The following is a 27,848-nucleotide window of genomic DNA, read 5'->3' as shown; positions in this document are numbered from 1 at the left end:
ATATCCCACTAGTAGTTAGCAACTTGTTAAGCTTTAAATGTATGCTTGGAACTGTTCCTTCACTTCTAGAAAAAGCAAGTGATGGATAACTGTCAAGTCTGTTTTCTTTGAATCCTGCATGAGTGTGAAACACAGAACAACATGGACATCAGGAAAATCAGAAACATTCACTTTTGTCCTGCATCTTCATGTGGCATGAATAATTGAAAAAGGATAGCAGAGGCAAGAATCAAACCAGTTCTATTTTTTGATATAAAACTTACGTTCACATTCATTGGCACTGTCAGTAGTGGCAGGTTTCCAAGGTAATTGGTTGAAACCTGGGCAGCAATGATCGCATGACCCTCCACAAGTGTTGTGCTGACAGTCACATTGTAGCCTGGTGGGTAAAAAATACATGAGTCAAGTCAACCCAGGAGTAGACTGAGGAATGATCAAACTCAGGGAAAGGGGTGGGTGCAGGGAAACTAGTTCAGGAGTCCTTTCAAAATATATCTCAGTAAAGATGGATGCAAGCTCCAGGAAAAGAGATTTCACCTCAACATTAGGAGGAACTTCCTGACAGTAAGGGCTGTTCGACAGTGGAACAAACTCCCTCAGAGTGTAGTGGAGCCTCCCTCCTGAGAGGTCTTTAAGCAGAGACTGGATGGCCATCTATCGGGGATGCTTTGATTGAGATTTCCTGCATGGCAGGGGGTTGGACTGGATGGCCCTAGTGGTCTCTTCCAACTCTATGAATCTATAAAGATTCTCACTGCCCCTTATATGGATGCATGCATGCTTCTGACAAGTTTTCTTTGTTCTTCCCAAAACTACAGCCGCAACAAATTTCCTCTCATACAATTGTAGGGCCACCATATAATCAGGAGGGCAAAGAAATGGTATCATCCAGTTACACACACACACACACACACACACACACACACACACGAGATGATGGTCAAGATTTTAAACATGAAAATAAGAAAAAAAAGAAGAACAAAAGTAACAAAGAGGACTACTCAGCAGTCAGAAATAACCAAGCAATGTTGATATCATGGTGGATGATAACATGATAGTGAAATGTCCCACACTGCATCTGCCATCCAAGAAGTGCTGAACATTGTATTGTTAATCTCCATAGGAATACGTTGGTCATGCTTGATGGCAGATAGGCAGAATAAGAGATAGTGCTGTTCATTCCCAGCAGTGATGAAGAACACCGTTAAAGCGTACTATAACTCATCTTTGATTGCTTGAAGCAGTCAGAAGATATCCTGGGAAGCATATCAGATGAGACAATAGTGCTTCTCTTAGAGAATGAAAATCACAACATCTGAGTGGATGAAAGGAGGTAAATGAATATAAAAGAAAGCTGGCTGCAGCACAGCAGGGCCTTCACTTATGAGTACAGTGCTGAAGAGGCCAATCTTTGAGATCATGCCAGAAGAAGAGGCTGGCTGGCTGGCAGGCTGGCTGGCTGGCTGCATTCATTAGAATAGGTGAGACAAGACCAAAGATCACTTTAGTTAGAATGTTTGATAGAATGACAGTCATATGTAGAATTTACTCTCTGTAATCTGAGCTAGGCTGAATTAATGTAATGTATGTAAACATCTGCTTGAGAAGCATGGTTTCCTCAACAGTGTCTAAGGTTGAGTAATGCTAAGGATATAAGAATATGCTTAAGACTATGTTAATAGAGCCAGCACGGTGTAGTGATTTAAGTGTTGTACTAGGACTCTGGAAGATCAGGATTTGAATCCCTGCTTAGCTATGGAAACCCACTTGGTGATCTTGAGCAAGTAGCACCCTAAATAAATAAATCTTGCCAAGAATGCCCTATCACAGGGTTGTCCTAAGTCAGAGTTGATTTGAAAGCATGTAAGAACAACAAGACTATATAATGTCCACAGACCCAATGTACCTAGGAAGAGAGATGTCTATATGGTGTAATGATCTTCCCCAAAGAGTGTAGAAATGTTTAAATTGCTTGATTCATAAATAACACAGAAGATATGAAGCTGTGTGTTTATTCTCCTATTATAAATTTCCTGAAATTCCAGTACCTAAGAGATAGTTAAGGAAAGTGTTGATACTAATCTGCCCATTTGGAAAGTGGTGTTTTTCACAAGTTTAAAGTCCTGGGGAGCGGAAAGTGAATTACATGGACCTTTGGGTAGATACAGATTGTTCCATGTCTTAGGACCACTTTAACTGCCATGCCCACATCCTACAGAATCCTGAGATTTGTAGTTTTGGAAGGCCCCAGAGCTCTCTGGCAGAGAAGAATAAAGCTCCTGTAAAACTACAAATCCCAGGATTCCACAGGATGTTACTACAGCACTTAAAGTGATGACAAAATGCATTATTTCTACAGTGTAGATGAACCCCTAGTCTCTGGAGCAATAGAAAACAAGTTTGTTCCATCCTCAATTTAATATCCTTTCAAATATTTAAACATGGCTATCATATCACCTCTTCCCTTAGCTAAACATACCTGGCTCCCTGACCAAGCTGCTAAGGCATGGTTTCCAGACCTTTTGTCCTTATGGATCTTATTTGTCGTTATTAACTGCCCTCAGGTCAGCCCCAATCCATTGTGACCCTGTGAATGGGACATCTCCAAGCATCCCTATCTCTGCTTAGGCCCTGCAAATTGATGCCTGTGTCCTCTCTGATGAGTCTGTCCATTTGGTGTGCTATTTTCCTTTCTTTCTACTTTCCTCTACCTTTCATAGCATTATTGCTTTACTAATGAGTTGTGCCATCTCATGATGTGGCCAAAATACAACACCCTCAATTTTATCATCTTGGCTTCCAGGAAGATTTCTGGCTTTATCTGCTCAAGGACCCACTTGTTTGTCTTTTTGGCTGCCCACTGTATTCTCAACACTCTTCTCTAGCACTGCATCTCAAATGAGTCGATTTTCCTCATATTTTCTTTCCTCATTGTTCACCTTTCGCATATGTACATAGTGATGGGAAATACAATGGCTTAGACTATTCTGTCTTTAGTGTTCAGTTGCATATCTTTATTCTTTATGATCTTGTCTAGCTCCTTTATAGCTGCCCTCACCATTCCCAATCTTCTGATTTCCTGACTGTGGTCTCCATTCTGATCAATGTTTGATCCAAGGTATGGGAAGTTTTTAACTATATCAATTCCTTCATGATCTAGGTTGCATTTATATATATCCTCCATGGTTATTATTTTTGTTTTCTTCATATTCAGCAGTAAGCCTGCCCTTGCACTTTCTTCCTTGATCTTCCTTAGTAATTATTATTCCAAGTCTAAGATGTTTTCTGCATATCTTAGGGCGTTGATGTTTTCTCCTATCTTTACTCCTCCTTCTTCTGAATCTAAGCCTGCTCTTCATATGATATTATATGTGTACAAGTTGAACAGGTAGGGTGATAGAATGCATCCTTGCCCGATCCCTTTGCCAATTGGGAACCAATTCGGTTTCTCCATATTCAATTCTAACAGTAGCCTCTTGTCCTAAGTACAGATTTGCATCAGGACTATCAAATGTAGTGGCATTCCCATGTCTTACATTTGTACAATGTAAAACATCTGAAATATCTTCTGATTTTAGAGGCAAGGGCTTTTTGTGATCTATGCAGTAAAAGGCTTTGCTATAGTCTATAAACCACATGCTGATTGCATTCTGGAATTCATTGGTGCACTCCATTAACCATCGTATGTTTACAATGTGGTCCCTAGTGCCTCTTCCTTTTTGGAATCCCACTTGCACCTCTGGAACTTCTCTTTCCATATATTATTGGAGTCTGTGCTGCAGAATTTTGAGCATAATTTTGCTTGCATGGAAAATCAATGTTATGGTCCTATTGTTGCTGCAGTCATGTGTGTCTTCTTTTCTGTGGATCGGGATGTATATTGATCTTCTCCAGTCTGTTGGCCACCATTTTGTGTTCCATATTTGCTATCATATTTAAGTTTTCACTAATAATAATAATAATAATAATAATAATAATAATAATAATAATAGAGTTGATTCTGTCTGCCTTGACTGTAGCAATTCTATTGGAATATCATCGGTTCCTGGTAATTTATTCCATATTTATCACTTTTTAATTATGAGGACAACTACAACAACTCCTTTTTCATCTGAGATTGTGAATCACACTTTTCTCCTGCTATAGAGAAAAGAATAGTACAATCTACATTTAATGAAGGCTAGAATCCCTGCTTCATCACTAGGCATTTAATGTTAAACATACATGCTTAATTCTTATGGGAGAAATTTTGATGGATTCTACACTGAAAGGGATTGGAGAGGGCTAGGTTCTGAATACTGTGTCTCTGGAAACATAATTGCTGGGCTCCTGTCTGAAACAACTGTGAGCAAACATGCCAAGAAAAAGTAAAATAAAGTGCACATAATTCAGCTGTATATACAGTAATTTGTTTTAGTGAAAACATGAAGAGTACTGGTATACTTCTACACCATAATTGTCATGGAAGTACTGGCTGTCTCTGGGATAGCTCTAGAGAATTCTGTTCCTTTTATGACTTCTTTGTCAAACATTTTGGACTTCCCTTTTTTACAAAAAGAAACCACTATAGCCTTGCACTTCACTTCTACACTTAACAGTGTTTGACAATTTGTTCTGTAAAACTTATCAACCATAATCTGCCAAAAATTCCTCCTCTGCAAGCCTCATGAAAAAGAACAGAAGCAGCACAAAACATATGTGTCACTGGACAAATCCCAGTTATTTTAATGGAGATTTGCACAAGAAATTTCAAGTCTTTCCTCTAGTTTTATCTGCCCAACAAGAATCAGTATCCTGTCCTTGCTGCTATTTTATTAGGAAAGGTGACATCATGCCTAAAACGTGCACTGCACTGTACCAGTGTACCCACCCTACAAAAATGTTGCTTGTTGAGTCAGACTGATGGATAATAATTGTTATGTTCCAACTTTTATCTGTGCAATTACTCATGTCCCCCTCCAGGCATGCCGCTCCCTCCTATGGCACACGCCCGACTTGCTCTCTTTGAAAACATGGGGATTAAAAATAGCTACATTTTTGGGTTTTGTTTTGTTTTTTAAATCAGAAATAGACAGGGAGGTGTGGTATACAATCTGCTTTAGATCCACACCTATATCTTTTCAATGAACACCTGGGTCTGCAAAGAAAAGAGCCAGAGAATGGGTTAGAGAGAACTATGGATTTATGTTTAAGACGGACCTCATGCCATTGTTTGTAGAAACTGAGTAATCTTTTCAGCACTCCAGCACTGGACCTTTACAGACACCAGATTTCTGACCTACTCCGCTAGGAAGGTAATCCTCAGTGTTGCTTTAACCAGGATATATTTCTGAAAATGAAACTCTTCTCATCAAGCAACTATCCCTAATTGGGAATGTATTTATTTATTTGGCGGGCTTAGACAATTGCATACTACCACTCATAAATGTTCCCAAGTCAGCTGTCACTAACATGGTTAGTGCATTTTTCTAAAGCCTAATATACTGAAAATAAAGCATTTTGGCCATTGTAAAAACTGAGCATAAAAGGTAACGTCCTCATAATGGACTCATCTCTGTCAAATGATTACGATATCTCACTCAAGCTATGCTGCAATGCCATTAGTTCAAGAAACACAGTCAGTGTGTTGTACTAATAACAGGCAAGGTTCTATGAAAAGGTACAGAAGAGAGACAGACAGCTGGTCACCTGAAGAAAGTATCTAATGCATAGAAGCCCCTTGTTGTTGTTGATTCAAACCCTGGTCTCCCAGTGTCTTAGTCCAATATGCAAACCAATACACCATGTTAGCTCCTTAGATGCTTGAAAAGCAGTTTTCTTTCCATTGCATGAAAAGCTCACCTTTGGGTCAAAAATGACTTCAAGGCACACAAGAACAAATATATGGATATATTGTCATAAAGGGCCTAAACGACCTAAAGGGAACAAATCCTACCTGATCATGGAAGCTAAGCAGGGTAAACCCTGGTTAGTACTCGGATGGGAGACTTCTGAGACAGAGTTTTCCTTGCAAAAGAAAACCCTGTGAAATTCATGGGGTTGCCATAAGTCAACAGGTGACTTGAAGGCACGCACACATACAGCTGTGTCACAATGCTTGCAATTCCTCAATCATATGAGCAACCTAAGAAAAGCATGTGGGAGGATGAAAGAAGATGAAGAAAGTGAAGATTAGAAAATGGGAAAGAGGAAGTGAAGCTGCCCATCAGCTTAACATTCAGCCTTGGAGTCACTCAATGATTTATGTAGTTACCAACAACATAGATTCAAGCCCCTGTCCATGTTATTTCATTCTGCAAGCCAGGATAAGGTTGATGTGACTTCAACAGACAGACAAGCCAAAGTCATTGTCATGATCACCACAATAAAAAATGGGGCACTATGTACATTTGTTCTGTGTAAGCAACTCATGTTATCCTCTTCTCTGGCTCTGATAAATCATTGACAGCTTTTCTTAATTTAGAAAGAGCTGTGCACTGGTTTATGAGAAACTCTCCAGGTTTCTGTTGATTGTAAGAGAAAAACGGCACATGCAGTAGTAGCTGGTGGCCCCTGTAACAATGGAATTATGACTTTGCTCTGGGTTTTAGCCTGAACCTTAAAGCTACCCAGGTGGAAACCTATTTCAGGGTAGGGTTCAGCACTTTTTAAAGATTAGTATAAAACAGGAAATGAATTCACTATTCCACTGACATGGAAGTGACCTGCTGACAATGAGGCTAGGAGCGAGCCACTGACTGAAAGCAAAACACACGTTTTGAAAGGATTAGTGTACCGTGTGAATTCACTATTGTTGCCGTGTGCCTTCAAGTCATTTCTGACTTATGGTGACCTTAAGGTGAACTTACCACAAGATTTTTGGGGTTCTCAGAGATTGTGACTCACCCAAGATCACCCAATGGGTTTCCATGGTCCAGTGAGAATCGAACCTTGATCTCCAGAGTCCTAGTCCTATGATTCACTACACCATGCTGGCCCTAATTCATTATCTTCTACATTTTTCTTTTCATCAACTTGCAATACAGAAATCTTACAAACTTGCAGAAATTTTGCAAATGTGTAGACATTAATGAGTATCTGCAGGAACATGCTTACATGCTATTAATAAGAATGCACTAGACAAGGATCAAGAGATAGTTCAGTCAGCACATGCCCTTAGACAAGGAGTGTTGTGTGAGATCATGGAGAAAAGGAGGTGTTTGCAGAGGGTGGGTCTTTGCAATAGCAGCCTGCAGCTCAGTTGAAGAGAGACTGCAGAATATGTATGGGCAGGAACTGGACCAAGAAATGTTGATAGAAATGAACTGTTAACCGGGGACCTGCATCAAAGAAAAACACCACTTAACCTAATACAGTATCGGGGTGGACAACTAGTGAAGATGTGGCAACTTTCTATTTTCTGACTTCTTGACATTGAGCAATCCATGCAAGGGAGAAAGGGCAACTTATTTAAAAGGGCACCCCATTCGCTTGGCAGCTTCCAGGAGAAGTATTTCACTCTCTCTCTCTTTGCCTGAAAAAGGTTGGTCTAGAGCATCTCGGAATTCAGAAGCCAATGAAAAATAGCCATGGGGGGCCCACACTCTGCACATGCCCCACCTACTACGATTAAAAGATCATATGGATTGTTTCACTGGATTAGGCCACAGGACAGCATCCTGTTTCCAACAGCACCAAACCAGATGCTTCTGGAAATTCCAGATAGGATGCAAAGGTCATGCTGTAATGGCTTTCCATCATGGCTAATGGAACATGAAAAAAAGAACTGGTGTTTTCCTATGCTGAAATAGGAAAAAGACTGAGACCCAGGGGACATGCACTCTGCAAAATCTAACTTCAAATGTTGAAAATAAGTAATGTGCTTTTAGGAACTGCACTGCACTATTCAGAACACAAACATCTGTTGCTTTAGCAAAAGATAAACAAGTTTTCTAGCATATCAGTTGCATGTATGCACAGCCTTCACCCATTTACATAGCATCCTTCAAGCAGGATAATCAAACATAAATTCAACAGGTGACTTCTTCCCCTAGCTGTGGTATACAGGAGGAGGGATATAGCACTAGGCACAATTTTCCTGAACAGAATCAATATTATCTACTGGACTGCCAGGGTAATTGATGGAGTATAAATAACAGAAAAGCAAGATATATACCAGTGATGGCGAACCTATGGCACACGTGCCAGAGGTGGCACTCAGAGTCCTCTCTGTGGGCACATGTGCCATCGTCCCAGCACAGAGTTTGCCAGAGTTTGTTACTAGAAAGCTAGAGGGACATGGCACTTTGCAATAAATAAGTGGGTTTTGGGTTGCAGTTTGGGCACTCGGCCTCTAAAAGGTTCACCATCACTGATATATACCATATGAGGCATGGCTTATCTTTGGGATTGGCTATGAGGGATGACTATGGGAGGTGTCAGTGAGTTCCTGCACTTCAAAATTTACAGCCACATCACTGACTCTTAAGGAGTGAGGAACAACTAGCTAGGGGGTCCTACCTGCTTCGAGCACTGTGCAGTGTCATGCATGCTTATTCTGAAGTAAGTCCTACTGTATTTAACAGGAAATTTAAAACTATTTTTTTAAAAAAAACAACAACTTGAAATGCAGGCTGGAATTCTTTCAGTTAGTCCCAGCTAGAGTAAACCTTTTGACTCAGTTGTTGAATAGTGTTCTGAAAACGTTAAAAAACAAAAGCGGCTTGTGACATTTTTTAAAGCTAAGGAGGCACACTAGTCTGCTTAGTAATGATATGGCATGACTCCTTGACTTCCATTACATTCTATGTTACCTTTAAAAGGTAATGGATTGGAAGGACCAAGGTTCAGTAGCAAATCATATTTTGCTAGCATAAGGCCCCATTATTAGGCCCTGGCACATCAAATTAAAAGGACGAGGTGGCAGTAGCTGAGATAAAATACATTTCTGCGGCTGAGATCTTGGAGGGCAATAGCAATTTGGAGTAGGCAGTATAGACCTAGATGGGCAAATAGTTTAGTTTGGTATAAGTCAACTTGCAGTGCACCCATGATGAATCTCTATGCCCTTCTTACCTTCACAGGCTGAAGGTTAAAAAAAACCAACCCTAATTTAACACAGAGCCCTGCCTACAAGTGTAACCATTCAGAAACAGATACACTTTTTGTTTATTCTGCTGGTAGAGATAGTCAAAACCTCTAATATACCCATCATTACTACTCAGTCTATACAGCACTTCATATGTCAAGCAATCTGTGTAATGAATTGCCAACCAGCATGTTACAGTATATACATATTTCTGTGATGAAATATATATACAGTGCACTAAAACAGGCATCTAGTTCTTTAACTGTTCCACTTAGGGACATTCCTCAAGGTAGCTGCTACTAAGGGAAATGCTTCAAAAGGCTGAAGTTGCAGTATGAGATTCCTCAGTTCCATTATCTTTTTCAGACAAACAACTGAACAGGCCCAGACCTGTTCTTGGAGGATCCACAGACAGTCCTGAAACTGACACACTAGCAGAGCGTCTGGTACAAACTCCTTATACGTTTTTTCCACAAGCGTTGATAATCTCTTTCTATTTTTCCTAAAATTATTACAACTAAACCATACTGTCTTTTAGGCAGTCAATATACATAAAGAGTAAATGAATTATATTGACATCAATACAGTCTTTGGAGTTTTGGTTAATGAGCTTGGATAAATCAAATTTAAGAAACACGGAGTTGTATATACAGGTTCTGTCTCCATTCAAAATGCTTGGGATATGGGTTTTTTGGGGGGAAGGGTTGAAATACCTGTATTTGTGTATACATACAGTGTATGGATAGGAATGATTAGTCTCCAACTCTGTGGACTGTGTTGCATCCCAATCTTTCTACTCCTAGTATTTTGAATGAATAAAACTGTATCTTGAAAAAGCATTTCACCAGCTCCAAAAGAAAAAAAATTCATCATGTTCCCCTCCCCCCTCAAGTTTTCAATGTTTTCAATGGAAAATTTTAAAATATGTCCTTGAGCAAGGAAAAGGAAGGGGGAACCATATTTTTCCATTTTGTGGCCTATCACACATATTACTGTTTGATTTAATTGATTCATTTTATAAAAGCCCTCCTTGGTAAAATGAAGAACCTCCCATTATAAACAATAAAACTAACCAAGATGACGTGCTTAGATGTTTTAAGGTTAGTGAGGAGTGGAGATTAACACAGGGGACGGACGGGTCTCTAGAAAGGAGTAACCTGAAATATCACAGCTGGCGTCCATTTAAAAGATTGGAAACATTACAGCTGCATCCTCTCTCATTCCCAGTATCAGGAAAGATTCCACCCCAACAGCCAAACAATGAAGGTTCACAGACCAGGGAAGCTCATATTTGTCTTGACTTGAGAGGCTTACTATGGAAATACTGGACTTTAAGGAGTGTTGCATTTAACAAAAAGCAAGCTTCTATTCAGAATCCTAACCTAAGGGAATATTTTTTTTAAAACACTGCAAAACAGGAGAGAGGGAATGACCCAATCTTCCGATCTCTTTTTGCTCCAAATGATGTTTAGTCTGCTATAAACCAAATAAATGAGTTGGCGGTACCTATGACTAAACAGTTCTGTGTTCTGACAGGTTATGGCTGCAGCTTCTAACGTGTCATGAACTGCTGTGCTTTTCACAATCTAGGAACATGATATTAAAAGAAAACCCTAAACAGATATCAAACAGCTGTGTACATAAGGAGCAAAGGAGAGCAAAACTCCTATTGTTTTGGGGGGAAGTGGAGCAAGCAGGGGGAATATGTCATCAGCACTTAAAAGAGCAGATGACTCTCCAACAACATCAGTCCCTCACTCATATTTTCCAAACACATGGAAGAAGACAACCTTTTCCATTCTTGTTATCTCCTGCAAATTTAAAGGATCAGAGATATGGGTGTCTAAAAATCCAGACATGTCAAGGGCCATGGAATGAAACCCAGTTGCTTTTCTGTGCCTTCAGGAGGAAAGTCTTGGCTTTGTTTCAGCTTACTCATAGGCTTTAAAGGTTCTGTGATGAGGCATTATGAGAGTTAAAAATAGCTACAGAATTTTTTCCCTCTGTTGCTCTTGTGAAAACTTTTCTAATCTTTCCCCTAGGAAAAATATTGCACAGATCCAGGCACTCTTTGCAACAGGTTCTAGGCAATAACAACATAATCCTAGATATCTCTACTTAGAACTAAGTCCTACTAAGTCCAATGAGTCTTATTGCCAGGCATATGTGTTCAAGATTCAAGCCTAAGAATCAATGTTTTGAAAACAAAATAAGAAGCAGGTAAATGAAACATCATCTTTATCCTCCATGAAGAAGTTAAATGCAAATGAAAGACCACAGCAATGAAAGCTACCTTTGATAGAAAGGCAGGTTATAAATAAGATGATGATGATGATGATGATGGAGGAGGAGAAAAATGTTACTAATGAAGATTGTACTAGTGAAGATGTTCGCAAAGGAAAAAAATTGTTCAAGAGCATACAGAATGTCTTGAAGGTACAGAATTTTCAAATGTGAACGCAGAGCTGATCAACCCATAGAGGACAATATGTAATGAATATACACTTAGCAAGATCAAGATAGTAATCATGTGGCAAACAGCTACTTTTGCTCTGGGTAGTGAGCAAAAATCGTATCTTGTCTTGGGATCAATGTCTTTACACATAATGAAACCAATTCCCTAAGTTTCAGAATTGGAGGCAACACTAAAATGAATTACAGTAACCTAATTTGTAGTTGGCATATGGTATTCTTTATCTGCCCAAGATGTTAACTTGGCTAAAAAAGTATTATTGTCATGGAAGGTCAACAGTAATTCTGATGTTGCAATGAAAATTCATTGATTACCACCCATGATTATTACCTTTGGGTCGTTGAAAGCAACTTGACAGGACAAAACACACACACATATACCATTCTGAGTGGCCTTTAGATAGCACATGGCTTGCTTGTTATTTAAGTTAGGCTGAGTATTGTGCAGCTCTCCAGATGATGTTGAACTGCAGTTCCTAGCCTTCCTCAACATGCTGGTTATGCCTGCTGGAAACTGTAGTCTACCAAGATCTGGAGGACCACATTATCCATGATTTAAGTCATTTGGCTTAAAACATATTTCAGTGGCAGATCAACCATTTCCATGGTTCAAATTTCAGTGGAAAACTATAATCCAAATCCATTTCTCCCAACACAGTGCAAACCTGCTATTAAAAATAATTTAAATACCATCTGTCCATACCTGCTATTTTTCAATATTTTTATGTACAGTGGTACCTCGGGATACGAAATACCCAGGTTACGAAATTTTCGGGATACGAAAAAATCCCATAGGGAATTATTGTTTCGGGTTACGAATGTTTTTTCGGGTTACGAAAAAACTTTTGGTGCTTTTTTCGGCTTTTTCGCACGGAATCGCGGCTTTTCCCCATTAGCGCCTATGGCAATTCGGCTTACGAAGGCTTTTCGGGTTACGAAAGCGGCCGCGTTACGAATTAATTTCGTAACCCGAGGCACCACTGTATTATTAATTAATTTATATTTATATTTATATTGATGATTCTTACCTATAAGGGTCTGAAGGATCCTTGGCATCACAGACATCAGCATGACCATGGCATACACAGCGTCCTCCAATGCTAATATCTTTGATACTATAGTAATACTAGAAGACCAAAAAATGGTTTCACTTTATTGCTTTGCAGAAAATGCCTAGGAGTTCTCCCACTTACAACAGAATAAAAACATGGCACAAGTATTCAACTAATTCCAGCAAAATAGTTTCAACTTTATATTTGACTCATTGGCAATGACAGCCTTCCTCAATCAGGTGCCCTCCAGATTTTTCATGTTTCAACTCCAATGTTCCCTTCATCTCTAGCAATTTCAGCAGGGGAGGACAGGAGCTACAGTCTAAAGTAAACCATGTGAAGGGAAATCTAAAAACTATTCTTAAGGAAGCATCTTCTACAGGGGTTTTGCTATGCTTGGTAACTGCCAGCACTGGCAGAGGGTTAAGTGTGTGGGCTAAGACTGGATCTTTACAATGACTTGGCATCTGCAGCCATAACAGTATTGTCACAATGCAACTTGGGAATGACTTTATAGAAATGTCATGTGCTGAGGAAGGGAAGAGGCTAGCATAACAGAAAGTGATATCTAGGAATTGCTACACAGAGACTTTAGGAAAATACACCCCATCCCACTTGCTTTTCCCCTGAAAATGCCGCTTGAAAATCCCATGATATTGCAGTCATTCATTCATCAGGGAAACCACTTTCTCCATCTTGACTCTCTTCTCACCGGAATTTAGGCAGAAGGTACCCATGATCAGGACCATAGTCAAAGTTCCCATTAATTGATATCCCTCTCCACCATCCTAAGCACAATGTCAAGGACGGCTACAGAGTGGTATGAGAGATGTTATGGTGAAAGTGGACATACAGAAGGCTTTCTGTTTCTCCAAATGAGACATGGTGGCATTCAGTGAAATTGACTGGCAGTGGAACTGGGACAGACAAAACCAAACTGGATAATATAGACCCGTGGTATGATGCATTAGGTGTCTTTTTATGTTTTTATGATGTGAGAAGAGGGGGAAATGCCTTTCATTGTCCTATCAATTCATGGCTGTTGACTGGAACTGGAATCAGAAGCTCACCTCTTGGCCAGTGACTTGGATTTTTTTTAAACTGTGCATGTTAGAATACTCCCTAATCAAGCACATATGTTTAAACAATCATGGTTTCCTTTTTATCTGATGAATAAGCTTTATATAATAATATAAACATATACTTATATTGTGTACATAAAATTATCACAGTTCTAGTGCAGCTATATAACAGGCAAACTCTAAATATATAAACATGCTAATGTACATATCATGTTACATAACCCATGATATACACAACCCATAATGCAATCCTGGGAACTGTAGTTTATTGTGGCACCAGAGTTCTCTGACAGAGAAGACTAAATGTCCCACAATACTACAGTTCCCAGACTTCTCTAGCATTAAGCCATGGCAGTTAAAGCGGTCTCAGACTGTATTATTTCTGCAGTATATTTTAGATCCAAGAACAGATTCTCTAGTCTTCTCTGGTTATGCATGCATTCTTTTTGCTTTAATTCTCGAGATCTACTTTTGAACAGTATAACCTTTTAAAAAGGAAAATAACATTAGTAAATCTAACCAGATAACAAGAGTGACAAATAACCTCCCAATAGGCCTGATCAGGAATTTATAATGGCTTTAAGTCATACATGGTTTCCTGGCTTGCAGTGCAGGCATGGCATCTTTCCAAGACAAGTAGTCACATACGTTTATTCATTTCTCAGCTGTTTCCAAAAACTACTGCTCCCACACAAGTAATAAGACTGTTGGTCAAGAGAAATACAAAAGCATCTTACCCTCCTGGTTACAGTAGGATCTCTTAATGCCTTTCCCATTAAATGGCCAAGTAAAGTATTCGTCCGCAGGAAACGCAATCGAATGTTAGTGGCTTTGGTGAAATTTCTCAGGAGAGGTGAATAGGAGAAGTTCATGGCTCCTGGACGACCATTCACCAAAGAGACTACAATCTGCAGGAAAATAAAGTGAATACAGGTTTTTCAAGTGGGCAGAAGTCCCATGTTCCTCATTCTGGAGAAATGGTTCCCCAAAGCAAATGAGCAATGTCATTCTATAACTACTTTCAGTCTCCTTCTGTATTCACTTCAACTCTATTTCTAGAATTTATATACTCACAGTAGATAAAATATTTCTGCATCTCATTCCTCCTGAGAGTAGGTAGGTCATAACTATGCCCATTTTACACATACATGTAATTAGCTGTGAAAGAATGACTTGCTAAAGATCATGCATTGTATTTATGCTTCAGTTGGAATGTGAAGCTCTTGTCAGTTCAATATTCTTTTCACAAGATCTTAATGGTTGTTTAAAAGATGCTTATTTTAACTTCTACTTATTCTGACCTCTGCATTGGACTCTATCCAATGTACACCATTTCAAGGATCATTAAATATATAAATATTAAGCCTCCAATTCCATTTTCAGCACCATACACTTAATAGAGAGCCAGGGCAGTGTAGTGGTTTGAGTGCTGGACTATAACTCTTGAAACTATTCCTTGCTCAGCCAATGAGCTTGAGTGAGCCACATATTCTCAGACCCCCCAAAACCCATAACAGACTCACCTTAGGATAGCCATAACTCAGAAATGATTTTAAGGCACACAACAACAACACTTAATAGAGGCATGCTCAGTTTAATAGAAGGCATGTCCAACAATGCTGAGCTTCTTCCTGTGAACATTCTTCCATTTACAAAAATATACACTGTCCTACAAATCTTGAAAAAGATAACTCTTAAGGATAAGGAGGTGAAATGATCAAAGCAACCAGGTGTGTTGTTGAGGTGCTGCTTTTTGGCAGAATTTTCAGTGTAATTAGGTGAAGATTCACAAATGCCTGGACTTTTTGGGAGGTGAAGCATTGGTTCATGCTTGCCATTATGACTTTGGTCAGTTTTACTAGATATAACAAAAGACTGAGGATCATTCCTTGTTGATGATATGCAGGAAACAAGAGGAAAAGTTATTAAATGCCATAAAACATGGAAGTGTGAATCACGGATACTCCTTTCAGTTTGGCTGAATGACAGCCAAAGATAATACAGCGCCTGGAGAGCCTCTCTGTTCCCATACCAATAAAAATACATGAAATGAAAAAAATTAAAGCTTATTTCAGAATGTCCTTGTCTGGCTATGAAATAACACATAATAAGTAATCATCATTCTCTCCTAATGACTTTGCTAATTATTTCATCTCTAAGATCACCACTATTCGCTCTGAGATAGTCCCTCCCGATTCTTCTTCTGCTCATAATCTTCTATCGCCCTCGCCTAAAAATTTTCTGCGTTTCCTCCTGCTTCTTTGGATGAACTCTCTACACTTCTGAACTCTTGCAAACCTGCAACTTGTTCCCTTGACCCAATTCCTACTCGTCTTCTAATCTCTATAGCTCCTTCTTTTCTGCCCTTGCTTCTCCATATCTTCAATCTCTCTCACTCTCTCTACAGGCTCCTTCCCTTCGGACATCAAACATGCTCTCATTTCCCCTATTCTGAAAAAACCTTCTCTTGACCCCTGCTCTTTGTCTAGCTATTGTCCGATTTCTCTTCTTCCCTTTCTTTCTAAGGTTTTGGCACAGGTTGTTTATTCTCTCTGTCTTGAGTTTCTTGAAGCCAACTCCATTCTTGATCCCTTTCAGTCTGGCTTCCACCCAAGGCATTCTACAGAGACAGCCCTCACCAAGATCTCAAACGATCTTTTACTGGCCAAGGCAAATGGCCTTTACTCTGTTGTCATCCTTCTTGATCTGTCTGCAGCCTTTGACACTGTTGATCACTCTCTTCTAGTTAATATACTTTCTGACCTTGGGTTCTCAGACTGGTTTCTCGACTGGTTTCGATCTTATTTGTCAGACAGATCTTTTGCAGTAGTTGCAGGTGGTCAGACTTCTTCTCCTGTTCCCTTATCTGTTGGAGTTCCTCAGGGCTCTGTTCTGGGTCCCCTTCTGTTTTCTCTCTACACACTGTCCTTAGGTAAACTCATTAGCTCTTTTGGCTTTTCCTACCATCTGTATGCCGATGACAACCAGTTGTATCTTTCCACCCCCAACCTTTCTCCAAGGCTTGAACAGCAAGTTTCATCATGTCTCACAGCTGTCTCGCAGTGGATGCGCCATCGGCGTTTGAAGCTCAACATGTCCAAGATGGAGCTTCTTGTCTTTCCTCCTAAGCCCAACCTTCAACACTCCTTTTCTGTCTCTGTGGACAACATTTCCATTCAACCAGTCCAGCAAGCCCGCAGTCTTGGTTTTATCTTTGACTCTTCTCTGTCGTGTATCCCTCAGATCCAGACCACAGCCAAGGCTTGTCGATTCTTTTTGTACAATATTGCTAAAATCCGACCATATCTCTCCGCCTCTACTGCCAAGATCCTGGTCCATGCCCTAGTGGTCTCACGACTTGATTACTGTAACGTCCTCCTGGCTGGGCTTCCTCTTTCTCACCTCCGTCCTTTAATCTCTGTCCAGCATTCAGCTGCACGCATTATCACTTCCACCCACCGCTCTGACCACATCTCTCCCGTGTTGGTATCCCTTCACTGGCTCCCCCTCCCTTTCCGTATTCAGTACAAGCTCTTGCTGTCGACGTTTAAAGCCCTCCATGGGCTGGCCCCGCCTTACTTATCAGACCTTCTTTCTCCTCACCTTCCCACCAGGGCCCTCCGTTCTGGTAGTCAAGGTCTGCTGTCCCAGCCCAAGATTTCCTCTGTCCCATCTCGGATTCGCCCCTTTCCACTTGCTGCCCCTCACTCCTGGAACCTTCTTTCCCCGCGAGCAAGGGCCATCACTTCTTTAACCAGCTTCAAAACAGAGTTGAAGACCATCCTGTTCAGAGAAGCGTTCCCAGGCATCGCATAATTGTCGCTTGCTAGTTGATGTTCTTTTGATGCCTGTTTTATCGAACCATTTCCTGTATTGCTATGTACTTTATATGTATTAGCCTACTAGCCCCACCACCTTTCCCTTCTCCTTTTATGTCATGTCTTTTTAGATTGTAAGCCTGAGGGCAGGGAACCGTCTAATTAAAAAGATTGTATGTACAGCGCTGTGTAAATTTACAGCGCTTTATAAATAAAGGTTAATAATAATAATAATAAAACAGCCAAATCAAGAAATTAGGTTTGAAGTGATCAGGGTTAAAGTTGCTTGAAATCTTACTGCTTCCTTTTAAATTTAATGGCCCTTTTCACAGAACAATTGAAAGGCATGGGAAAATGCAAAGCCAGTCAAAGCAAGAGTAGTTCATTAAAATATGTGGGATTTGTTTTGGTAAATTAACCAAAAAAATGTATTTCTTTCAGTTTGCAGATGTTGGTTCTCTTGATAAACGTCTCTCCTTTCCCGCCCAAAACAGCACATTTGCTTTCTGAACAATCATGTCTATGGTTGAATAAACTCTTTTACACCTCACTGCAATCTTTAACAACCCCAGCAGAGTTCATCTGCTAGAACATAGTATCTGCACAGCTGGAACAGTTCCGCCAGCATGACTCAAGATTAGAGTAGAATTTAGCAACAGGATGCACTAGTGTTTCCCAGGCGCAACATCCCACAGCCTATTATCAGCTTTGGATAACTTAAAAAAAATGTTTAAAAGGTAAAGTTCACTGGGCTCAAAAGGGCAAGACCTTGCTTATCTCCTAAGAAAAAGACATATCACTGTAGAGTTTATCTTCTGTTTTCATTATTCCTTTGCACATATATAAAAATGGATGGTGAAGATTTTGGAATCTGAAAGACCTCATTTTTCTTTTCTTTTTTATAAATTAATATCTACATCTTGCAGCTGTAGAAAAGCCATAGTTTGAACAGACATGGCAAGTGCTTGAAAAGGGTTTAGAAACAAAAGGTAGAGCAGAACTACCAGTAGTTTATAACTGTTCTGTACACTTCCAATGTTGGTTATCAAATTCAAGACTTCATGATACTCTCACTGTCCTTCTTTCTCTCCTCACTGTCTGTCATCAACTGCTTTTCAATCTTTGTCCCCATAAGCCTGACAACACATTAATTTTTATTCTCACTGCATAAGAATTGCACAATAATACTTCATTTTGTAAACTGGAAATAGCTTGCCCGAGGTTACCATATGAACCCAAAGTATGCCAAATGATCTGAGCCAAGACTCAAACTACGGGAGTGTATGTGTGTACGTGCACATACACACGCCTTCAAATCACTTTTGGACTTATGGCAAACCAATAAATTTCACAGGGTTTTCTTAGGCAACAAGTATTCAGAAACATGTTTGCCAGTTCCTTTCTCTGAAATATAGCCTATAGCACTTTGTATTCATTGGCAGTCTCCCATCCAAGTAGTAACCAGGGCTGACCCTGCATAGTTTCCAATATCAGACAGTATCTGGTGCCTTTAGGACATTTGGGCCCTCCAAATTTCATAGTCCTATTGATGTTCCATGCTGCATTCTGAGACATAAGAATAGCAAAATCTATGAAAGACAAAACATATTTTTCTTATCTAACAACAGCATATCTAGGCAGGTCATTTTAAATACAGAACTTAAATTTACCAAGCTAAAAGGCAATTTAAAAAATCAAATAGCTCACCTCTCCATTCTCCAAGGGCACAATGCGGGAGTATTCAGTAGTGCAGATGGCATCATTATCTTTGGTAATCCGTTCTATAGTCTTTGGGCCAAATTTCTCTATACAATCTCTCTTGGAAGCTATGAAACACAGAAGAGACAAAAAGTTACACATCATAGAAAGTGGATTCTGTCCTGAATAAAACAATATTTTGTGTATTGAATATTGGAAATGCTTCACATACTGTATCAGTATAATCCTTACAATACCTGTAAAGTTAAGTCAGTATTATCTTCCTTAAACTGAAGAGAGAATGGCATGTGAAGGCCACCCAGTGAACTGATGGCAGAGGAAAGAGTCAATGAAACATCCTTAGTTCTAATTCAACCTTTAGCCAAGAGAGTACAGCAGCTTTCTAGCATGAATGCCAGAAATATGATTAGGTGCCACAAACACAGAGGATGAAAATGTTGCATCTAAGACTTATGTGAGCAGATGGTTTTTTTTAAACATAATATTTTGTAGGAATTTAGTGCAACAGCAAATATCTATGAAGCAAACATCAGCTGGAACTCTGAAAAAAATGTCCCTGCACTGCTTAAGAGAAGCACCTGGACCCTTCCTATCTTCCTCAATATTGCAAATTGAAGAATGTAGACCTCACACAGACCTCGCATTGGAAACCTTAGCATCCCAACTCATTCCCTCCAGATCTGAGTCCAGAAGCAGCTGTAAAAGAAACTGAACTTGACTCCTGCCAAGAAAGGCTACGCTAAGTGGTTCTACAGCTAAGGGAAGATTAATAGTTACAAGGTTACACTGCACCTAGAACTGCATCCACTCTCCATCTCAAAATGTTGGATCAAACTAAGACAGTCCTTCTCCAAAGATAAATTATTACTGGGAGAACCACTTCCTTATTCCCCTTAGTACTTCACTGCATTCATTTGAAAAGTAAGGAAGGCAGGAATATAATAAGGGGAGCGACTGTGTGGTTTTAAGCTTTCTTCCCACACACCGTGAAAATCAATACTTAGAGCTGTGATTAGGTCTAAATGAGAAAATAAAATGACACAGAAGTTCCCTGAGACTTCATCAATGGGAAGGATTGGTCTTCATGTACCACATCCCAATCCTACTCTTGCATACAATCAAGATCATGTCTGCTTTGGACGAAAGCGTACAGCTCACACTGATTTGCCTGAGAGCTTTAGGCCAAAGGTCTCTTATTTATGCACGTTTGGCATTCCAGCATTAGCAAAGTAGGTAAGAGAGAGGGCATTGCAGTATATTGTAGCTCCTAACAGGGTGATCATTCCTTCAGGAATCCTCAAACTTCCTGTTACAGCTCACATACTTGAATAGTTTGTCCTTCTCTGACAAGACACAGCTCTGCATTTTGCAACAGGTCACACAACAGAGAAAGAAAAGGCTGACTACTGAACCAACAATAAATTAAAACACACTGTACCAATTAATTTTAAAAACCTAAAAAGATACATACCATAGCCTTTCAACTGATAAAAGTCAACGTTAAATGATAGTGTAACTGTTCCTGTCATTTGAACTACACCAATGGATCATTCTGTCCACAATGGTGCCACACTGCTATATTTCATACTACAAGCTTCTGTAGCTAAAAGGTTAGCTGAAATTGGTTTACCCATAATTTGCAGAATGATGGCAGGGTGGGGAAGAGATTCACCTGCTAAATTTCTCCCTATGTCAGAATTCTTCTTTTTTTAAAAAAAAATCCAACCTGGGACGGAATATGGGCCTAAACAGACAGCCAAAATAAAGCTGCTTCAGGCCTCTTTGGAGGTATGCTGTTTAAGTGATGCATGTGTCCTAAGAGGTCGGAAGCCTTGCCAAAGCCATGCTCCAGTCCTAAGGACTGGAACACAGTTTTGGTGCAGCTTCTGGCCTCTTAAGATGCGTGTGTCATTTAAACAGCATACCTCCAAGGAGACCCGAAGCAGCTTTATTTTGGCCTGACTGTTCAGCCAAACCTCTATCCCAGATGGGGTTTGTTGTTGCTGTGTGCCTCCAAGTTGTTTCTGACCTATGGCAACCCTATCATGGGGTTTTCGTGGCAAGATTTGTTCAGAGGGGATTTGCCTTTGCCTTCCTCTGAAGCTGAGAGTGTGACTTGCTCAAGGTCACCCACTGGGCTTCCATGATGGAGAGGTGATTCTAACTCTGGTCTCCATGGTCATAGTCCAATATTCAAACCACTACATCATGTTTGCTCATTCTCCAGGAGGTGTACCTCATGATTGTATAGCAGGAGAGTTTTGAAACTTAAATTACAGTCCCAATAATATATTTGGTTGTAGCTAATGGTAACTATCCTCACCAGTCATTTTGAAACTACAAGGTATTAATGTGTGAAGTACAGAATGGCAGAGAAGGCAATATAGCAGCTGCCAGCTATAGCTATCCATCATGCCCAATCCCTTCTTCTCTGGAGGCCCTTTTTGCATTCATCATGGACTGCTGGGCTCTGTGGGTGATCTGGGCAAGATAGAGACTGGCATTTCTTGTATTCTCATACCAATTATGACTTCATATTCAGTGTGATGATTCACTGATCTAGTAGTAGAGCCAGAAAATAAATGTGATACATGCCATACAGCCTATTTTATAATGCTAAACTTTGGAAGTTAGATATCTGTACCCTCCTTGTCACCCAAATTCTTAACTTCATGGGACACAAATAAAAAAATAGTTCAATGTGTTTGTAAGATGATCACAATGCAGTTTAGACAGATAACAAAAGCTTCACGCGTTTCCTTGTATTAAATTCCTCTTCAGTTAAAAAGCAGCTACTATAAAAAGCAATTTTTCACTGTAATTGTAATACTAAATACATAAAACTTGATTTAAATCAAAAAATTATTTTTATTTGTTTTGTCCCCTCTCCTCCAAACTCACAAGAAGTAGCTCATTATGGTTCAGTTGAAGGGATGGGTTTTAGCTTTCAGGGCTGCTAGGTAGCATACAGCACACCTGATTTTTAAGGGCAGCAGCACACATTTCTGGATTAACATTCAAAGCAACAACACATTTTGATCTTTATTCTTGCACAAAAGTAGAGTTTAATAGCCTAAAAGAAGTGCCGAGAGACGCCTTCATGTGGCTTCAACCCACTCCTTTTTTAACTTCTTGGGTGATCCTGAATAAAAAGGCATTTGTCATACTCCCAGACTGGGGTGGTAAACTATTTTGTTCTAGTTTCCTTTGAGTGAGTGTTACAGATCCCATGTCACCACTGTGTTGATTTTCTACAGATGAGTAACATTTGCCTCTCTAAATAATAAGTCCTTCAAAAGTACATTCTGGCAGAATGCATCATAGGTGAAAGAGTACTGTACTGTATGTTGGATAAACATTTGTGAAATAAATCATGTGGGTATGTAGAGAGCCAGCATGGTGTATTGGTTTGAACACTGCACTATAGCTCTGGAAGACCAGAGTTCGAATCCCTGCTCAGCCATGGAAACCCACTAGGTGACCTTGGGCAAGTCACAATTGCTCAGCCTCAGATGAAGACAAGTGCAACCTCCCTCTGAACAAATCTTGCCAAGAAAACCTTTTCATAGTGTCACCTAAGGTCACCAACAACTTTTTTATGGCATGGCAGAAGCTCGTTCGTATTGTGTTACACATTAATCTTACGGCAAAGAGCACCTTTTTGCATTCATTTCAAATTTAACAAAATATGACATCTTCTGTATTGTTAGATAGGTGTTTAGGAGTTGGTTTCACCTCTATAGGAAACTTCCCGTAAATATAGAAACATAGTATATCAAGCCTTCAACCACATTGTGGTATGTAAAGTGATAGGACAAAAACAGAATACATTTTGAATTTTCACAAATTAGCCAAACTGTGTACTAAGAGATGCCTGGCTTGGGGGGGGGGGGAGAGACAGCCAAAAGTAGCGAAGTCCATCATTCTCCAGTTCTATCACTGGCGGGTTACAGACAGGTCAAAATAAAGCTGCTTCGAGTCACTTTGGAGGTATGGTATTTCAATGATGCATGTGTCCTAAGAGTCCAAAAGCCGCACCAAAGCCACACTCCAGTTCTAAGGACTGGAATGCAGCTTTGATGCGGCTTTTGGACTCTTAGGACGCATGCATCATTGAAATACCATACCTCCAAAGTGACTCGAAGCAGCTTTATTTTGGCCTGTCTGTAACAGGCCACTGTGATAATGCACAGCTTATATGAATAAATACATTATCTCAGAAGCCTCAGAAATTGCTCTGCTAGATACCATGACTTCAGTGACTGGCATGTTATTACTACTCTGACAAATGATGTACAATTAGACCAAGCAGTCTTGTCAAAAACTGGAACAATGCTGCAATTTTCAATTGGACCACAGCCAAAGGGAAAATGTATATATATTGTTTTATTCTTGAAAACAAATACAAATACTTTAACAATATATGGGATTGCATGCATTCTTAAAAATGTCAAAACATACCTCCTACATGCAGAGGGACAAAGGAGGGAGGAGTAGCAAGAGGAGGGAACAACAATACCGTAAGTAAATACAACAGCAAACAAAATCAAGAGCAGTAGTAGAAGACTGCAATGTCTGCAGGAAATATATGGTGTGAATGCAGAACACAAGATATTGCGCTGTATGCATTCACAAAAAGCAGAAAATCTGGTATTCCACAGAAAATTTAGCAATCTAAGAATCAGAGTTCCATATTTTAAAGTAAGGTCCAAAACACACTGCAGAACTAATCGAGTTTGAGACCACTTTAACTGTTCTGGCTCAGTGCTAGCAAATTCTGGGAACTGTAGTTTTGTGAGACATTTAGCCTTCTCTGTCAGAGCGCTCTGGTACCACAATAAACTACAGTTCCCAGAATTTCCTAGCACTGAGCCAGGGCAGTTAAAGTGATCTCAAACTGGATTATGTCTGCAATGTGTTATGGACCTAAGTTAGTAAAAGGTTTTATGCCAGAAAGTGGTTGAGTAGAACACCTGGAATGCAGAGACTGTGGCTCATATGTCTTGGTCCAGACTGTATGCCTACAAGTCATCTATTGGACCAAATGCCTATACATCACATCTTTCCAATCTGTACTTTTTCCTGGCCAAACTACTTCACACAATTACAATACCTGCAACTAGAGGAAGATAGGTAAATCTATGTTAACATGCACAGTGGCTAAATGCCTACACTGCAGCCACTAACTCACAAACCACAAAGTTATGAATTCAATACAAGCCAGGGGCTCCAGGTCAACTCAACCTGGCATCCTTCTATAGATTGCTAAAATGAGTATGCAGCTTGTTCGGGACAATTAGCTTACACTTTTTAAGCCACTTAGTACATCAGTAAGCAGTACAGAAATGTACTTGCTTTTGCTATTGCTATTAGTCTTAGGGAAAATGTGTATGTATTGGGTAAGACTGTGCGTGTCTCTATATGCGGAAGAGCACAAATATGTTGTTAAATTGGAGTATCACCTTCAAATGGTTTGGAAGACCAAACTCTGCACCCAGAGACTCTCTAGAACCCTCACCCATTATGTGTGACCCCGCCAAAATTACCAAGATATCTGTCGACTCCTTTTGAATTTTAAACCAAAACCATAAATTTCACTGCAATTAGCTGCTAAAATATGAACACATATCTACAGTTCTGGCAAATTATATTTTCCATTCCCACCATAAATTTGATTTCATGCTTCAGCATGGAATCTAAAATATGACTCCAAATTTCAAGCAAGCCCTGCCATTAAATCCCCTTCTTGCAGACTGCTGCCTGCCAAAATCCTCCTATCCACTAGCCCCCCCAAATTCCCATAGATCTTGCCAGTTCTTTGATAACTACTGTGGGCAACAGATTTCATGCCTGTGCAAATGTCTGGCATGAAACATGATAGAAGAGCCATGTTGGGAACCCCTAATAAATGGCTGGATGTTAACACAACTTACTCAAAAAGTAATGTGGAAAGAAGGCATTATATACAGCAATACTATATATACTGGCATGGCACATCTGTATTTGTTAGAAAGAATTTCCAAAAAAGATGAGTAAGCTTTCTGAATAAGGGCAGCACCTGGGCCAAGCAGACAAAGAGGGTTCCTGTACCATAGGTGTGTCTAGAATTCACACTGTCCACCCTGCAATGGTATGACTCTAGTGGTATAGCATGTAGGTACAGCGGCTAAAAAAAATAAAGGAAACCCCAAGCCATAAATCAAAACCATAAATCTAAACCATGACTACTAAAATTCCACCACAAGTTAGGAGATAGTGAGCATAAGGTCCATCATGTCTATTACTGAAAGCCCTTACCAGAATATCTCTCAAGATTGTTTTAAAATAGGAAAAATATGTGAGCCATTAGAAAAACAACAACAGAAACCTCCTGTTATTTTTAAATGTTAAGAGAAAGATTCTTCTCATTCTTCTGTCCTTAAAGGGAAACTAATGGGCTCATAGATATATGTTGTCAAAGAAATAAGGGCTGGTAGTACACCCATGGGGAAAATTCACAGTATAGTCTTTTCAGATATTCTTTCAACCAGGTTTTTCTGTTTAAAAAATCATCATAAAACGTAACTCACATCTTCTGACAATTACTGCCTTGGCTCCCTAGAGGGGCAAGTTCAGAGTAGCTTGGCTACTCTCTGTGTGTTTTACATGATAGATGTGCAGAACAAGCTGGAGCATCTGGAGAAACTAAGCATCAGATTTTTCTAGGAAAATCAGTAGGCAGCTCAAACTGAGAAATAAATTCTTGTGTCCAATTTTCTTCATTTTCCTTTTCCAGGAAACTGCCAGAGGAACAACAGACAAACTGAAATGTCTCATCACCTTAGTCTAGCCAGCAGGAAGTACTGTAGTAACTTGTATCCTTTCACAAGACAAGAGGACTCCACAAACAATGATGAAATGAGATTTCACAGAACATTTGCCTCTTCTTCCCATATTCTATAATATGTTGATCGAGTAATGTTTGTGCCAAATTGGTCTTAAGATTGCCAACTAATTAGATAAAAGTTTCTGCCAAAAAGTGACAAAACTGGGCTTAGTGCCATATAGGCCAAAGATGGTCGCTTTTCTGGACTAGCAGCTCTGTCTGTGTGGATGCAGTAGATAGAAAAGACAAGAAAAGTCACTAAGACTGGGTCACACAACTGGTATAGAATGGAAAATGATGTCAGGAAGCTACCTGATGGGCCAAAGAATCTGCACAAATGAGAAAGCTGCTTATGAGTAAATGGGAGAAGAAGATATTTAAACATGCACATCCAGATGTCAAAAAACAATGATATTTGAACATTCTCAGCAGTGTATCAAATCTATTTATACTATACATATCTGGGCGAATGTGTGGTTCTCCAGACGTTGCTGGCCTGCAACTTTAATCAGACCTAACCAACTTAACTAATAATGACAATGATGGCTGGGAATTTGAACATGTGAAGAATGATACGTTCCCCAAGAATATTGTTTGACGCATCCGAGTTAACCTTGGCTTTAGGCAGAAGACATCTGAAGACCAGTCAGGCACCCTTGTGGCACAGTGGCTAAATGCCTGCATTGCAGCCACTCACTCACAAACCACAAGGCTGTGAGTTCAATCTCAGCCAGGGGTTGACTCAGCCTTGCATCCTTCCAGGGTTGCTAAAATGAGTACCCAGCTTGTTGAAGGCAATTTGCTTACAATTATAAACCGCTTAGAGACTGCTTAGTGTGGTATGAAACTGTGCGCTGGAAGAGACAATGGCGTACACACCTGTGGCATATGTTGTGCCATATGCCCATTGTTGTCCCATTGTTTCCAGTGGGGCTCAAGCATATGTAGTATTTGCCTTACGTGGGAGGAGGGACCAGAATGGATCCCCCGCATAAGGGAAGGGTGCACTGTATAAATGAAGCTGCCATTGCTATTGCTTCTGTTCGGGTGAGAGACAGCCAAGAACGGACAGTATTCTGATTTTTGCTTGTGATAAAGAAAATTATTACATGTTGCTTTTAAACCACAATTACATCTGGAAAAAAGCAGCTTTGGAGCTACTTATCACATGATGCCGTCTCCAACCCATAGCTGCTGAATCCCCCAAATGAAGTTAGGGTGTCCCTTTTCACTGACAGGAAAAACCCATCAATGACCTCCCAATTTTGCTAATCCTCAGGTGTGAAATGTTGATGATGAGGCAGTTGTATCACTGGCACTCACGTGGTATAAGTGTCCCCTTCTCTCCCCTTGTCCCTCCCTCTCACTATTTCCAAGCAGCCTTTTTTTTTAAAGAAAAAAAATCTATTTCTCTTACTTTCTTTTTTTAAGAAAAACTGAAATAGCAGTAGCAGCGCTCCAGAATTGTGTCAAAAATGGAAAATAAAAATATTTATTTATGGATAAGGCATAGGACTGGGTTGGAGTTGGGGGGGTGAGGAAGAGAGTATGGTATCAGTGGCAGTACCAATCACACAACTACAGTGGGCCCTTCCCTTTTGCGGGAGATCCGTTCTGGACCCCCCCGCATAAGTGGAAAAAACGTGTATGCTGGAGTCCTGTTAGAAGTAATGGGGCTCGTGCCCACAGACGCACGTCCCATTACTTCTTCCGGGGCGCATCAAGGTTTTTTCCAGGGCCTGCATATGACAAAATTCCTTCATTTATTCAAGG

The 27,848-nt window shown here is 40.0% G+C and overlaps 1 protein-coding gene across 1 annotated transcript in view; it reads right to left on the bottom strand.

Moving 5' to 3' along the window:
- LAMA5 (laminin subunit alpha 5) overlaps positions 1–27,848 on the bottom strand; it is a gene marked incomplete at its 3' end in the record, with an annotated part of 206,832 nt that overhangs the window by 89,410 nt on the left and 89,574 nt on the right. Inside the window, exons 4-7 of the mRNA XM_042462442.1 lie at positions 19,199–19,317; positions 14,411–14,581; positions 12,568–12,665; positions 264–379 (exon numbers count right to left, since the gene is read on the bottom strand). Coding sequence (XP_042318376.1) covers positions 264–379; positions 12,568–12,665; positions 14,411–14,581; positions 19,199–19,317 — 504 coding nt within the window. The remainder of the gene's footprint in view (positions 1–263; positions 380–12,567; positions 12,666–14,410; positions 14,582–19,198; positions 19,318–27,848) is intronic.

The sequence above is a fragment of the Sceloporus undulatus genome, chromosome 4 (genome assembly GCF_019175285.1).
Source record: "Sceloporus undulatus isolate JIND9_A2432 ecotype Alabama chromosome 4, SceUnd_v1.1, whole genome shotgun sequence".
NCBI classification, from domain to species: domain Eukaryota; kingdom Metazoa; phylum Chordata; class Lepidosauria; order Squamata; family Phrynosomatidae; genus Sceloporus; species Sceloporus undulatus.
Note: the sequence above shows the minus strand (reverse complement) of the source record. Positions and strands in the feature narration are given on the sequence as shown.